We start from the raw sequence: 15,403 nt of genomic DNA, 5'->3' as shown, positions 1-15,403 counted from the left end.
TCGGCGATGTTATTCTAGCGCATAAAGGTTATTCCGAATGACTAAGCACTCCGCTCAGAGGATCTCGCGACATGTGAGTGGGTGACTACTGTTTACGAAGAAAGGTATTTCTGCTGTTCGTAATGAGTCCGAATTAGAGTCCTTGTTCCAGGTAACCAATCATTATTGTGCCATTATTGCACGGGCGGGTAGTTTACCATTGGTTACCGCAAGTAACCGGATCTTTTGTCTACTGTACTGTATTATCACTGTCAACCCCGCCATAGGTACATACCTGGGTAGGCGAGAACGGAGCTGTTATATTGCTGCCCGCCCGATAGAGCAGGTCCGAGATCAAGCCTGGTGTAATGCCCCGCACCTTCCGCCTCAATAGGGCAGCTGTCTGTTGCGCTCAAGTGGTAACTGCGCTCCCCAAAAGGCCCTTTTTATCATTACGAGTACCCATCTCACAGAGTTTTTCTCAAAAACCAAACCTCACTTATCGCACATATCTCACAGACTCTATTCGTGTCCACCAAGAAAAGAAAATGGCTCCCCAGCTCGACGGTTTCTTCAAGCAAGTCGACAGCTCCGCCGACCACTTCATTGAGCGTCTGCGTAAGGCTGTTGCCATTCCCTCCATTTCTGCCGAAGATGCCCGCCGACCTGATGTCGTCCGCATGGGAGAGTGGCTCGGCGACGAGCTCAAGGCTCTTGGAGCTTCTGTAGAGCTTCGACCTCTTGGAAAGCAGCCCCACAAGGAGTATCTCGACCTTCCTCCTGTTGTCCTTGCACGATATGGAAACGATAAGAACAAGCGCACTATCCTCGTCTATGGCCATTACGATGTTCAGCCTGCTGAGAAGAGCGACGGCTGGGCCACCGAGCCCTTTGACCTTACCGTTGACGACAAAGGTCGCATGTTTGGACGTGGATCTACAGACGACAAGGGTCCCGTCTTGGGCTGGTTGAATGCTATTGAGGCTCACCAGAAGGCTGGCGTCGATTTCCCTGTCAATCTGCTCATGTGCTTCGAAGGTATGGAGGAATATGGTTCTGAAGGCCTTGACGACCTGATCAAAGAGGAAGCCAAAAAGTACTTTGCCGATGCTGAGGCCGTTTGTATCTCGGACAACTACTGGCTTGGTACCGAGAAGCCTTGCTTGACCTACGGCCTTCGCGGTTGTAACTACTACTCAGTCGAGATTTCCGGCCCTGGTGCCGACCTCCACAGTGGCGTCTTCGGTGGCACCGCCCAGGAGCCCATGACCGATCTTGTCAGGGTTCTCGGATCGCTCGTCAACACTGGCGGCGAGATTCAGATCCCTGGTATCAAGGAGCAGGTTGCTCCTATCACTGCTGATGAGGAAGGTCTTTACGATGGTATTTCTTTCACCATGGACAACATCCATGAGTCTTTGGGTAGCAAGACAACCATCTTTGATGATAAGAAGCGCACTCTTATGGGCCGATGGCGATACCCTTCACTTTCTATCCATGGTGTGGAGGGCGCTTTCTCTGCTCCCGGAGCCAAGACCGTCATTCCCGCCAAGGTGATTGGAAAGTTTTCTATCCGAACTGTTCCTGACATGGACATTGATAAGACCAACGAAGCTGTGTACAAATACGTTGAGGACCAGTTTGCCAAACTTGGCAGCAAGAACACTCTCAAGGTTTATGCTCAGCACACCGGTAAGTGGTGGGTTGCTTCGCCAAAGCACTGGAACTTCTCAGCCGCTGCCAAGGCTGTCGAGCGTGTATGGGGTGTTGAGCCTGATTACACTCGTGAGGGTGGAAGGTAAGTCAAATGAGCTGCGCTTGCTGTTGTCACCGCTAACACAACTACTAGTATCCCTGTCACTCTGACTTTCGAGGAGGCCACAGGCAAGAACGTGCTCCTGCTACCTATGGGCAGCTCTACAGATGGTGCTCATTCTATCAACGAGAAGCTTGACAAGCGCAACTATATCGAGGGCATTAAATTGTTGGGAGCTTACTTGCACTATGTTGCTGAGGAGCCTCAATCTTAGAAGCTACCGGGAAATAATACAAGTTTAATGTACCATATGAAGAATACGAACTGGGATTATGGATGCTCCTCGAAACTAGAACAAGGCCATTTCGCCTATCTCTGCTATCCATGAACCACTTGATATCGTATAGGCATTTGGATTAGCCAGCAATTTCGCTTCTTCATGGTTATTGATCAGTGAGCTCACAGTGCCCAATCTACAAAGTTAACGCGATCTCAAGACTACATGCCCGACGAGATGGTAGGTACGTACCTGGCGGCTTCTTATCTCAGCTGCCCAGCCTGGTAGCAGAAACGTTGGCGTCATATGCCTTAGGATACAAAAATAACTAGTCTAAGAATTCTAGTCACAGTAGCATAAGCTGATCGACAATTTTCGTCTCGTCTCCACCGGGCAGTCTGTGTTCTGCTGGGGTGGCTGGACCCCTCTTTTTTCACCCTTCTCTTGTCGCCTGTCCACTGTCGTTCCCCCGCGCCAGGTGCCGTTGGTACTGATAGGAGGACAGGGGGGAGACCTGGGGTGTTGTTTTTGCCCCTCCCAGTCTCTGTGGAGGTTCTCTTCCATCACTGGTCGTGAGTCTGGTGATCGCTGTCCGGCTGAGTCGGTCAGAGCGACCAAATGATCAGATCTATTGGTATTAATTTCTCCTTACCCCAGATGCTGCGTGGAAGCGCCAGATCACTTTTTTACTGACTACGGCCGTCTTCAGTTCTAATCCAAACAACCCAGTCTTGAGCTGCCTTGGACAGAACAAAAATTTAATCAGCACCAGCTTTCAACTGCCAGGACTTTACTGTACGCCACTTGTGGAGTTTCTGGCGCTCTCAGTGAAACGTTCCCCCCCACACCTTATCGGACGGACCCTAGCCTTTCCATATAGAAAGTTCCAAAAACGTTGATTCTACTTCCTTCAAAAGACGACAAACTCGAGGATCCCACTGGATCGCCAATATTACGACCGCCGAGATGGTTCGCGAGAGTGGCATCTCGGCCACAAAGCCTGTTTTCCCTAATTTCTTGCTACCAAGCATCAAGCTTCCTTTCTCCCGTCGTCACTCGACCTCCTCGAGCTCGGCAGAATCTGCCACATCATCAGCAGTGACAACGCCAGCAAGTTCACCCCCGAACGATGGCCTTTTAGCTAAGACCGGGCGAGGTCGACTTATTCGTACCTCACCAAACACGTTGCGTTGCTCAACATGCTCCGCAGATATCGCCTTTGCCTCCCAAGTAATCTCGAAGGGCTTCACTGGCCGATACGGTCGGGCGTTTCTTGTCGCGCCGCCCGCTCTCCCTGCCCCTCAGACTCTGAGTAACATTCGGATTGGCAAAAGTGAGAATCGACAACTTGTAACAGGTTGGCATGTTGTTGCAGATATCAACTGTGGGGCATGCTCGAGCAAACTTGGTTGGAAATATGTGGATGCCAAGGAGCAAGGCCAGAAGTACAAAGTCGGCAAATTCATCCTGGAAATGGAGCGGGTCGTGATATATCGAAGCTGGGAAGACGCCATCGATGAACATGAAGAGGAGAATCCCGCGACCTCCAAGAAGGGTGGTGATGAGGAGGTTGAGTTTGATTCTGACGATGATGATGAATGTGAGGATATTTTTGCCGGCACTTGGGATCCTGAAGTTGTGGAAGGGAGGCGAAGGAGAATGATGGCACGTCGAAGTCAAACCGAGAGCGACGAGTAGTCATCGTTGCTGTGGTGTTGTCTCGAAGTGATGAACCAGATTTGAGTTATGCATTGGGATGGCGCCAAGGGATGAATATTGAATATGATATGGGAAAGGACAAATACCCAAGAGGAGGCTGGGTGCAAGGGCAACAGCGTCAGTCGATAGATTGATTTACCCCGTAGAATTTAGAAATTGTTATGAATTAGACCCATGTCTCACATCATTTCGAAAAGCGACGCTGCTGTCTTGGTGGTTTGGGTGATCAGATATTCTAGACTTGTCGCCTGGTTCATATGACAAATGAAGTTGCCTGATAATCCCAGGGCAACCGACATGTGCGAGCGTACATTATGAGACATGCTTTCGTGTTGTGATGTCTTTATTATGGGTTCTCATCTCTCAGGACAATTCACCCACAGCAGAGGCATCTTGGCATCGTGATCTCGTCGCCCACGATCTACAGTTGACCGGCTTCATCAATCAAATTAAAAGAAGATTAGATTAAACCTGTAATATGTGTAAGCTTGAGCTATAGTGAACTAAGAGGAAGGTTTGAGAGAGATGGGATGTGCAGGGTGGGGTTGTGGTGGGGGATCGAGAAAATAGAAATTATAGTATACGTGTTTGGGAGAGATGAAGGGCAGTTCTTGACAAGGGACAAGCTGGATACAGGCAGGTGTTAGATTGCTTAAAAGTAATTCTCTTCGATACCTACCTCTACAGTCCATACCGTCGTAGAATAACATCTAGTAGGGATATAATCTGATGGTTCTTGTGGAAGTTAGTAACTTAGGTACTAAGTTGACAGCAACGCGTGGGGCAGATCCCCTAGAAGTGGAATACCCCCCTGCGGCGAGATATCGTCACAGTGGACAACGAGCTATGAGAGGGGTGAGGGGCATCTTGCCATCCATGAATTTCTGAACAGACAGCCCACCTACCAGCTACATGCCCGCCTGCAGCTCACGCCGTCTCAGTTCTATTCAGGTCAGGTACGGCAATATTTTTGTGCTTCTTCACCGAATAATCCTGCATTTGATCTCGCATTGCAATCGTCTGAGGTGTGTAACCCCCACGCCCCCTCACCGCTCTATTTGTTTGATCCCTTAGTATACTACAACTTTTTTTAGTCTCAGGGGAGCGACGCCGTAGGGAATATTTCATTTGTTTTCGATTTCTCGTTCAGAGAATAGTTAGCAGGAAGCTACCTGCTACCCGGGTAAGAGAGGACCACTTCTTTAGTTGTCACTGTCGTCACCCCAGAACCACGGGCTCCATTCCTCCACCCAAGCTTTCTATCCGCCACTTTTCTATCTTGCTCCTCTCCACTTCTACCTTGTTCTTGTCTCCTCCTCCCTCTCTTAACGGGCACCCCATAATAATCTGCCGTCATACCTACCTACCTACTAATCTAACCTACGTGCTCGCCCTCATCCTTACACGTCTTTTACCTTTCCCTATTCTTCTTCTTCTTGAGACCGGTCCAATTCCACGTCCGTGCCCTATCCTGTTCCTATCCCTTCATCTAGCTTTACCTCACTCCCTACTATCACTACTAGTAGTCGACGAAGTTGGACATTGTCATAGATTGAAACGAGCCTCTCTCCTCATACTTTACTTTCTACATCGTTCTAACCCCGCTTCGTCTCCTGTCAACAGGTCTGATAATTCAACTCTGACACCATGGCCGCGCCCTCTGGTCACCGCTCTCGCGGTTCTGATGATCTGGGCGTCTTTGATGACGCCAAAAGCTACTATACTGCAGAGCGTCATCAGAACCGTGCTGGCCCTCGCACCCGAACTTACTCCCAGGTTGGTGTTACCGACATCGTCGTGTTGTTACCTGAATTGATATTGGAAACAGAACAGTTTGATGTCACGCTTTGAGCGAGTCAATCTTCGAGAGCCCTTCAGACGTGGCAGTCATGGTAAGTTATTCTAGTCTTACAGATGAACGCATTTGTTCGCTGTGCTAACACCTTTGTCCAATCAGACGAGAACTCACAACAGAACCGCCGCTTCTTGATCCAAGTTGATTCGACATTGGAAAGTCTTTCACTCCAAGAAGATCCCAATGGAAACATGCAGATTACAATCGAGGACAATGGACCCAAGGTTATTTCTCTGCGTACCGCCGCTTCAGCTGGTCACAACCGTTTCGATGTGCGAGGAACTTATATGCTGTCCAACCTCTTGCAGGAGTTGACCCTGGCCAAAGAGTACGGACGAAAACAGATTGTTCTGGATGAAGGCCGTCTCAACGAAAACCCAGTCGATCGCTTGTCTCGTATGATTCGTGATCATTTCTGGGAAAACCTGACAAGACGTATTGATGCGTCGACAGTCGACATTGCGGCTAGAGATCCCAAGGACTGGACAGCCGACCCACGCCCACGCATCTACATCCCTTATCGATGCCCTAGACAATACGAGTTTTACAAGAGAGTCGCCGAAGAGAGACCTGAGATGCGACTGGATGTTCAGATGCTGCCCGAGAAAATCACCACTGACCTGGTCCGCGACATGAACGATGCACCTGGTCTTTTGGCTGTGGATGTGCAAGAAGTGCCAGAGCCAGAGCACCCTTCAGGATGGACGCTCAAGGGCATGCCCTTTGTAGTCCCTGGCGGTCGTTTCAACGAGCTTTACGGTTGGGACAGCTACATGGCTTCCCTGGGCCTTCTCATCAACGACCGGGTCGATCTGGCCAAGTCAATGGTCGTCAACTTCTGTTTCTGCATCGAGCACTATGGCAAGATCCTAAATGCAACCCGATCTTACTATCTCTGTCGATCACAGCCTCCGTTCTTGACCGATATGGCTCTTCGTGTCTATGAAAAGATCAAGCACGAACCTGATGCCAAGGAGTTCCTTCGACGATCTATCCTAGCCGCCATCAAGGAGTATCACAGTGTTTGGGTTTCGGAGCCTCGATTGGACCCTACCACGGGTCTGTCAAGATATCGACCAGAAGGTCGTGGAGTGCCCCCTGAGACGGAGGCCACCCATTTCGTACACATTCTTGATCCTTACATCAAGAAGCACAACACAACATTTGAAGACTTTGTGCGAAAGTACAACCATGGCGAAATCGAAGAGCCTGAACTCGACGAGTACTTCATGCACGACCGTGCCGTGCGTGAGTCAGGCCATGACACCTCATACCGCCTCGAGGGAGTCTGTGCCAACCTAGCCACCATTGATCTCAACAGTCTCCTCTTTAAATATGAGACTGATATTGCCCGAACTATCCGCAGCGTCTTTAATGATAAGCTGACCATGCCCGAAGAATTCTGCGCCGGCACACCTTATCAGCCTGGCGAGGTTCTCTCGTCGGCTGCCTGGGACCGACGAGCCAAGCGACGTAAGCTTACCGTGGACAAGCTGATGTGGGATGAGAAGGAGGGCATGTTCTTTGATTATGACACTGTGAAGCGCGAACGATGTACATACGAGAGTTGCACAACTCTGTGGGCTCTCTGGGCAGGCATTGCCACGCCTAAACAGGCGGCTGAGATGGTCCGTAAGGCTCTCCCCAAATTTGAGGCTTACGGCGGTCTTGTTTCAGGAACGGAAGAATCGCGTGGAGCCGTCGGCCTGGATCGACCTAACAGACAGTGGGATTACCCATATGGCTGGCCTCCACAGCAAATGCTGGCATGGACCGGCCTGATTCGCTACAGCTTCACTGAAGAGGCGGAGCGGATTGCCTATAAGTGGCTTTTCATGGTCACCAAAGCCTTTGTTGATTTCCATGGTGTTGTAGTTGAGAAGTATGACGTGACACGGCCAGCCGATCCTCACCGAGTAGATGCAGAGTACGGAAACCAAGGTCTCGGTTTCAGAGGTGTCAACAAGGAAGGGTATGCTGCAACCCTGCCTTATTTATGGAAAAAAGAGATTGCTAACATCAACTTAGATTTGCGTGGGTCAACGCCAGCTATATCTATGGACTACAAATCATCAATGCGCACATGCGTAGAGCACTTGGTGCTTTGACACCCTACGACACATTGATGAAGGCTATTGAGCAGAACGAGGAGAAGACGCTGGCTGGTCTGCTTAGTTCATAGGATAACGTTATTGCAGACTTGGAAGCGCTTAGCAAAAGAAAGATGTTGTTGTAGCTATCGATATCCATAGGACAAGAATGTTATGATACACGATCAATGTACTCCAGCGTGTCCGTGCCGTTGCTGTATCTGTGAATGTTTATGATCATGCGAATTTTATAACAATGATGTCTAAATCAGACACACAGGTGCCATGATAATCGTAGGGGCAAGCGATGTTGTCATGAATTAAGTTAGGGCAGTAGAGGTATAAGTAAAGTATTACGAATGATCTGGGACAGAACAGAACTGTAATTGGTGTCAATAAACATTTATTGAATAGTTGAGAAAGACGAGATAAGTTAGTACGGAGAGACATCGCACAGCGTTGTTGGCCTCGGGAAGTAGCCGAGAACTATACAACTGGTAGTCGATGGGAGTTGAATGACAGTGCCGGAGCTGAGAGCCATGAGAGTCTCGGTAAGAGAACGACCGAGGCAAAGCAATCATTCTGTGATTTTGGAGACGTTAAGCCCGAGGAGGGGTGCGCCGAACAGGGCATTGAAATTCATGGCAAGACTTGTCATGAGGACAAAGAAAGCCGAGCTATGATATGTATGACTACTGTAATGCGGCTTCACATGCTAGAACTTTCCGCTGCTCCGGAGCTGGAGGAGGGCCCATAATTCGGCCAAGTTCCGTCGTTCCGGGGCGGGTACCGGTGGACGGGGGAAGGCCGAGATCAAATAAGTAGTTCCATGTCTGATTGTACGCTTCCATAGGATAATTATACTCGTAACCATTAGGTACAGATAATACATCAATAGCTGAAAGGAGCTTTGTGATGAGAATGATGGTACTGTAGTGTGTAAAGCAATAAAGAAAAGATGATTTCAACTTGAATGCTAACATAGGTAAATAAGGTTTATATATCAGGCAGTCGGGTGAAGTTTGGAGTAAATCATTTCCCCAGGTTTTAGTACCCTAAAAGAAACTTTCTATCACCAGTAAAGATATGGATGGAAAAGCAGAAAAAGAAACTATACGGCATTCGGCATTCGGTTTAGTAGCAAGAGAGCCTATATTTCCAAAACCAGCCCTTTGAGCCGAAGGCATTAGTACAAAAAAAGTGAATTGATTGGCTACAAAGACCTCATAGTAAGTGAGGTCCTGATAGCGGATACTACCTCTACGAGATCAAATACCCATCGCGATCATACAACAAGTCCTGATTAGAGGTTCTGATTCCATCTGAAGAAAAATGTTGCCTAGACCAAGATTGACGGTTACTAGTAGGTATTCTGACGACTGTAGGTGACGCATTGAGGCGCTCGGTGACTGTCCGGAGGTACGTACCTAGGGACCTGTTCTCTGTTGCGGCTCGTGACAACGGATGGAAGAGGCTGATCTCACATAATTCATGGCCGAGGTGAAACGACACAAGTAAGAGGTGATTTTAAGCCAGGATTTGGCTTGTGCTCGGTGGAAGGCCGAGTTAGAGAATAGAGTAGAATGCTCGCGAGGTCATACTTTGAAGTTGATACCAACCACTAACATATTATCTATCTACCTCCTATCCATAACTGTTGTCAATGTTAATTGATACTCATGAGCAGATGGTGATGATGTATACTGTAACGACTCACCAGTCGTTAGATGTTATAATATTACTGCCTATCAATATAGCAATAAAAATATATATGAGGCTCTGAAACATCCATACTTGGTGACTTCACCTTGGCTCTTCCTCTCCTCCACTTACAGCCGACTTTCACTCCCCCAGCTTTACTTTTCAACAACCAGAATTCGAGTCTGATTGGTTCAATCGTTTCTCCAATCAATACAATAACCCCGGTGTGTAGAAGTCTCCACCAAACAACCATTAACGCTCTAGGTCGACTGGTACGGAGAGTTAGCGAGCAGAATCAATGGAGTCCTCCCTCCCGCCCATCCTTGGGCAATGGACCGTCGGGGCATGGGAGGCCAAGAGTGACTCAATGCGACGTACAATTCCCGCTCAGGGCAATATTTATTATCTTCTTCGCTCTTCCCTTCCTGTCTTCTGTTCCAAAGCTTCAATTCATTGTTGTTCATCCTTTCTCTCTAACATTAACTGGTGTTGTGTTGTCGATTTCCTCCATCAGACACTTATCACTTACACGCGATCCAATTCCTCGATACTCGCCCACAGCCTTCAACAAAATTCACAATACAGTCACAATGGCGTCACAGAATATGACGAACCCTTCTGTTAACCCTGACATTGAAGACGAGCTCTTCCAAAAGGAGGTTGAGGCCGTCAAGACGTGGTGGTCCGACTCAAGATGGAAACACACCAAACGACCCTTTACCGCTGAACAGATCGTTTCAAAGCGCGGATACCTTCCTGTTGACTATGCCAGCAACGCCCAGGCCAAGAAGTTATGGAAGATTCTTGAGCACCGTTTCGAGGTGAGTCGCCATCGTTTCTTGCATGCAACCAAGAGTCCGATATTTACTGCTGTTACAGAACCGCGATGCCAGTTATACCTACGGCTGCTTAGAACCCACAATGGTAACTCAGATGGCCAAATACCTCGATACAGTATACGTTTCCGGCTGGCAATCGTCGTCAACGGCCTCTGCTTCCGACGAGCCTGGTCCTGATCTGGCTGACTACCCTTACGTGAGTGTAGAGCACACTCTTGCCGTCATATGCATTTGTCTAACAAGTAAATAGACTACCGTTCCTAATAAAGTTGGCCATCTCTTCATGGCCCAACTATTCCACGATCGAAAGCAGCGTCAAGAGCGTCTCAGTGTCCCTAAGGAGCAGCGCGCCAACCTCCTCAATATTGACTATCTTCGCCCCATTGTCGCCGACGCAGATACTGGCCATGGCGGTCTCACCGCTGTCATGAAACTCACTAAGCTCTTCATTGAAAAGGGTGCGGCTGGAATTCACATTGAAGACCAAGCCCCCGGCACAAAGAAGTGTGGTCATATGGCTGGCAAAGTCCTTGTCCCCATCCAGGAGCACATCAACCGCCTCGTTGCAATTCGAGCGCAGGCTGACATCATGGGTAAGTTTCAACTTTCCCAAACTTCCCCGACTTCACATGTGTGGTAGTGGTAGCCCAATCCAAGAAAGCAGACTAACATGTGAAAGGCTCTGACCTTCTCGCCATTGCCCGTACTGACGCCGAGGCCGCCACCCTCCTTTCCACCAACATTGACCCCCGCGATCATGCCTTCATCCTAGGCTCCACGAACCCGACACTCAAGCCTCTCAACGATCTTATGATCGCTGCTGAGGCTAGTGGTAAATCTGGTGTTGAGCTGCAGCGTATTGAGGACGAGTGGCTTGCCAAGGCCAATCTTAGCAGTTTCGACGATGCTGTTGCTGCCGCCATTGGGGCGGGTTCTTTCTCTGATAAGACTGGCCTCAAGAAAGAATATATTTCCAAGGTAAGGGGGAAGAGCAACTTTGAGGCCAGGGCTGTCGCCCGCCAGCTGATCGGCAGGGATATCTTCTTTGACTGGGATGCTCCCCGAACACGCGAAGGCTACTTCCGCCTCAAAGGTGGATGTGATTGCGCAGTGAACCGCGCCATAGCATATGCACCTTACTGCGACGCCATCTGGATGGAGTCCAAGCTGCCCGATTACGCTCAAGCCCAACAGTTCGCCGAAGGTGTCCACGCTGTGTGGCCAGAGAAGAAGTAAGTTTCCGTATAATATCCAAGAAAACACCAGACTAACCAATTCCTACTAGACTCGCCTACAACCTATCTCCATCCTTCAACTGGAAAGCGGCCATGCCTCGTGACGAACAGGAGACTTACATCCGACGCCTGGCTAAGCTCGGTTACTGCTGGCAGTTCATTACTCTTGCAGGCTTGCACACAACAGCATTGATCAGTGACCAGTTCGCAAAGGCTTACAGCACCGTCGGTATGCGTGCATACGGTGAGCTTGTCCAAGAGCCTGAGATGGACCAAAAAGTCGACGTTGTCAAACACCAAAAGTGGAGTGGTGCTACCTACGTCGACGAGTTGCAGAAGATGGTCACTGGTGGCATTAGCTCCACGGCTGCTATGGGCGCCGGCGTGACTGAAGATCAATTCAAATAGATGTCACCGAGCGAGTGATGGGATGATTACGGAGGCGAGGAAACGAGACGCGATGTCTCGTGGGAAAACTTTATGGATGTGGGAAAATAAAAAGACAAGCGGCGAGGCTTTTATAATCTTTTAAGCATTTAATATCATGTACTTCTGCAAATTTCTGACTTGACATTTCCGTCATATTGGTTATAGTCATCTATTGCTAGGTGATTACTGGGATATAGTTCAGACACTCTTTGAGCATTGGCATGATCTTAAATATTGAAACCTTTACGATTCGTACGATGATCGTACATATGTACAATACAGCGTTGACACTTCATAACCTCTGGTGCAGTACCATACGTTCGTTGCATCCTATGACCCCTACCGGGCCCACTGCGTTCGTGACAATTCGTAATAATGGTCTATATTTACAAAGCATTAAATGTGACGGAAAGCGCTTCTTTACCAAAAGGAAATCAATTCCGAAGATGGAGTAACCCAAACCAACTCCCCCCTTTTCTATAGCTCCTTAGCTCCTTGATAACTTTACCGAGGACTTCGTTAAAAGACGGTATGGCTGGCATGGCGCTGGCTAGTGGATCTAGGTTCTGATCTGAAAAGCCGTCATGCCCAGGATCTTTGCATATAGAAGTTCTGGCTGTGCATGTTTTCCTCTGCTCACTCAGTACATCAGGAATTCAACAAACGGTAAACGATCATTGCGCACACTTAATTTGCCATAGATTATGTTCTTGTTCCAACCAGCAAAATTCTGTCTTAATCGGCCTCTGCAAGTTGCATAATCAACTTGGCAGCCATGTCTAGAAACGGGAAGGGGCTGGTAACGTCCTTCTCCTCAAGTAGTCGCCCGTGAGCTGTCTCGTATCCTGAGCATTTGAAATCGACGAGGTATACGCCATGCTCCATTTCGTAGATCTGTATGTCCAGGTGCAGCGCAACAAATGGCTCCTTAGAATAATGACCATCTGGTGTACTGGGCGAACTGGGAGTACTGGGTGTACTGGGCGTGTTTCCAGCCTTCTTTTTAATAGCTGTGAACTTGTCAGTATCGATGATAAAGGAGGAGTGAGCAAGAGCGTACCAGAAGTATCCCAGCGCACGTTGATGTGCCAAGGGTCGGCAGGAAGATTGTAACGCTTCTTAGGATCAATACTTGAAGTGGAACCACGGTAACCATCATGGGAGTCCACGAAACTGCTATCGCCGGAAGCTTCAGCTCGCTCTTCTGCTGTCCTCGACTCATAATCTTCGTCGGGAATATATGTGGCCCCTAATTTGTACAACGCCTTGTGAATACAGAGGAGGGCTTCCCAGGGAGAGTTACGTGATCGAATGCCAAATTGCCACCGCACTGGCTTGGTCTTCTTTGGCGGATTGATAGGTGTCATGCCCTGGGGCCTGTTGTTGGCTTCGTCTATACGCAGCTGGCTCCTCGAATGAGGTCGCAGGCGACGTGCTGTCTCTTCCTTCTCCGCATCCGTCCTGTTAAGTTGAGGCTCATCATTGATAAGGACTTTGGGCGGCGAGTTTTCGACACTGCCAGCTTTCTCGCGCTCCATATAGTCCTTATGGTAAGCCGGCAAGCTAGAAGGCAGGATGCCAACCTTGCTCACATAAGGACGGGGGGTAGTGGTGGCCTGCGAGGTCGTTGAACGAGCTGAAGACATGCTGAGCATGGGACTTGACCCTTCTGGCTCTGCTAGCAGGGCTTCGGAGTTATCTAAATCAGTTTCAATACGCCAAGAAGTCGACAACAAAGAGAACGGAAAACTCACGGTTCACTTGCATCATCTTGTTCTCTCTCACAATCATGTAGGCATCCTTAATGGCGGACGGCTCGGCAGCCTGTAGCGCCTCCTCGACATCACTCTTGCCATAACCCATGGTCTTGCTGATCTTCTCTGTGACTTCATTGTGTAGGCGTTCTTGGACCTTCTCTGAGGCATTCGGAGCGATGTCATTCTTCTTGATTGCCTTATTAGGGTCCACGCCAGTGTTGAAGAATTCTTCGACAGGGAGTTGGAGGTAGACGGGGAGGTCGGTTGTGAACCAAGGATCTGCCCGGATATCCTCGATTGTAGCACGATGCACAGGGTTGACTACCAGCATCTTTTTAATCAAGTTGGCGGCCCCAGTGGGCATCCACTGGGGTATGCTGTATGTACCCTTCGCAATCTTGGCAAATAGACTGGGGATGTGTTCGTCGTCAAAAGGAAGTCGGCCGACCAGAAGAACATAGAGGATTACTCCACAACTCCATACATCTACTTCAGGTCCGGCATATAGCTTACCGCCAATAACCTCAGGAGCAGCATAATTTGGACTGCCACAACTTGTCTTGAGGAAATTGCCATCGGTCATAATATTGCTTAATCCGAAATCGGCGATTTTAACATTAAGGTTCTCGTCAAGCAGCAAGTTTTCGGGCTTCAAGTCACGATGAACAATCTTGTGACGGTGACAATATTCGACAGCACAGAGCATCTGCTGGAAGAATCGACGGGCTTCGGGCTCCTTCATTCGACCGTGCTGAACAATGTAATCGAAGAGTTCGCCGCCCGCGTATTCGAGAACCATGATGATTTCATTGGGCGTCTTAATGACAGTGAAGCTAGAGTGTTGATATTAGCTTTCCACAATCCCAGCAACGAGGTTGACACTCCATGGACCATACAGCTTAATAATGTGAGGATGGCGTAGTAATTGGAGATATTCGATTTCGCGCTCAACACGGCCGGCCATATCGCGGCTGATGAGCTTTTTCCTGGCGATAATCTTGAGGGCTACTTGCTGGCCGGTACCGTTGTGAATAGCAAGCTTGACCTTGCCAAAAGAACCCTCGCCCAAAGTGCGAAGAACCTTGTAGGCGCCGATGCGCTGTTCGGTTTTGATCCTTTCCTTGAGCGGCGCATCGGTAGGACGGGAAGTGGTTTGAGAGGCATCGTGGGAATCGTCTTGCTGCTGCGACTGAGACTGGGACTGCGTCTGTTGCGGGCGACGAACATGGGAGGAGGATAGGGATATGGTGAGCTCCTCGTCCTCAAAGCCTCGGGGAGCCATGGTGATAGGTACGATGCCTTGACCAAAGGCCAAGGCGAGACGGGCGGGTCGGGTCGAAAAGAGAACGGACGGCGGGGTTTCCAGTGTTGAAGAGCTTTGATCTCGGTACCCGTATAGATGATCGAATACTGGAAGCGAGTATCGGAGGTTTGTCGCAAGAGGAACTGCGACGGTACCTTTTTGAAAGGTGTAAAAGAAATGGTGTGGACGAAAAGAAAATAAATGAATATGAGACGATGATTCAAGAGAATTGGTGGGTAGTTCTATCAACGTTAGCAGGTGGTAGTTCAGCGTGTCATGGTACCGACAACATACCTACTAATGTAATACCTACCGACCTAGCGACGGAACTTCAATTGGTAGGTTGTTGGCTAAATTATAGGTAGGGAGGGGTCAACCATTAGATCCATCCTGGCTAGCTTGTGGGTGGTGGTCCTGGGCGTACCTACCCACCTAGCCCACCTGAACTTTCCATTAAAGCAGG

General features: G+C 49.0%; 5 protein-coding genes across 5 annotated transcripts; 4 read left to right on the top strand and 1 right to left on the bottom strand.

Annotated features, from left to right (window-relative positions):
- Positions 1-527: 527 nt before the first annotated feature.
- EDB82DRAFT_543039 (uncharacterized protein) lies at positions 528-2,009 on the top strand (the record flags this gene model as incomplete). The annotated part of the gene is made up of 2 exons (XM_025731473.2): positions 528-1,777; positions 1,829-2,009. 2 exons carry the CDS (start codon positions 528-530, stop codon positions 2,007-2,009), a joined length of 1,431 nt encoding a protein of 476 aa, XP_025590495.2.
- Positions 2,010-2,549: 540 nt separating this feature from the next.
- Positions 2,550-3,981, top strand: EDB82DRAFT_27491 (yippee zinc-binding/DNA-binding /Mis18, centromere assembly-domain-containing protein). The gene has a single exon (XM_025731474.2). It carries the CDS (start codon positions 2,979-2,981, stop codon positions 3,708-3,710), a length of 732 nt encoding a protein of 243 aa, XP_025590496.1. The 5' UTR covers positions 2,550-2,978; the 3' UTR covers positions 3,711-3,981.
- Positions 3,982-5,119: 1,138 nt separating this feature from the next.
- On the top strand, positions 5,120-7,841 carry EDB82DRAFT_27318 (trehalase-domain-containing protein). The gene is made up of 4 exons (XM_025731475.2): positions 5,120-5,507; positions 5,560-5,623; positions 5,689-7,558; positions 7,615-7,841. The coding sequence occupies exons 1-4, from the start codon at positions 5,379-5,381 to the stop codon at positions 7,766-7,768; spliced, it is 2,217 nt and encodes a 738-aa protein (XP_025590497.1). The 5' UTR covers positions 5,120-5,378; the 3' UTR covers positions 7,769-7,841.
- Positions 7,842-9,483: 1,642 nt separating this feature from the next.
- Positions 9,484-12,159, top strand: EDB82DRAFT_484688 (isocitrate lyase). The gene is made up of 5 exons (XM_025731477.2): positions 9,484-10,198; positions 10,257-10,412; positions 10,467-10,809; positions 10,896-11,448; positions 11,502-12,159. Exons 1-5 carry the CDS (start codon positions 9,968-9,970, stop codon positions 11,857-11,859), a joined length of 1,641 nt encoding a protein of 546 aa, XP_025590498.1. The 5' UTR covers positions 9,484-9,967; the 3' UTR covers positions 11,860-12,159.
- On the bottom strand, positions 12,160-15,230 carry EDB82DRAFT_484681 (kinase-like domain-containing protein). The gene is made up of 4 exons (XM_025731478.2): positions 14,534-15,230; positions 13,635-14,470; positions 12,941-13,579; positions 12,160-12,890 (listed from the first exon to the last, which is right to left on the bottom strand). Exons 1-4 carry the CDS (start codon positions 14,917-14,919, stop codon positions 12,616-12,618), a joined length of 2,136 nt encoding a protein of 711 aa, XP_025590499.2. The 5' UTR covers positions 14,920-15,230; the 3' UTR covers positions 12,160-12,615.
- Positions 15,231-15,403: the final 173 nt, after the last annotated feature.

Source organism: Fusarium venenatum, assembly GCF_020744135.1.
Source record: "Fusarium venenatum strain MPI-CAGE-CH-0201 chromosome Unknown EDB82scaffold_1, whole genome shotgun sequence".
NCBI classification, from domain to species: Eukaryota; Fungi; Ascomycota; class Sordariomycetes; order Hypocreales; family Nectriaceae; genus Fusarium; species Fusarium venenatum.
This window is presented reverse-complemented; position numbering and strand designations above follow the sequence as displayed.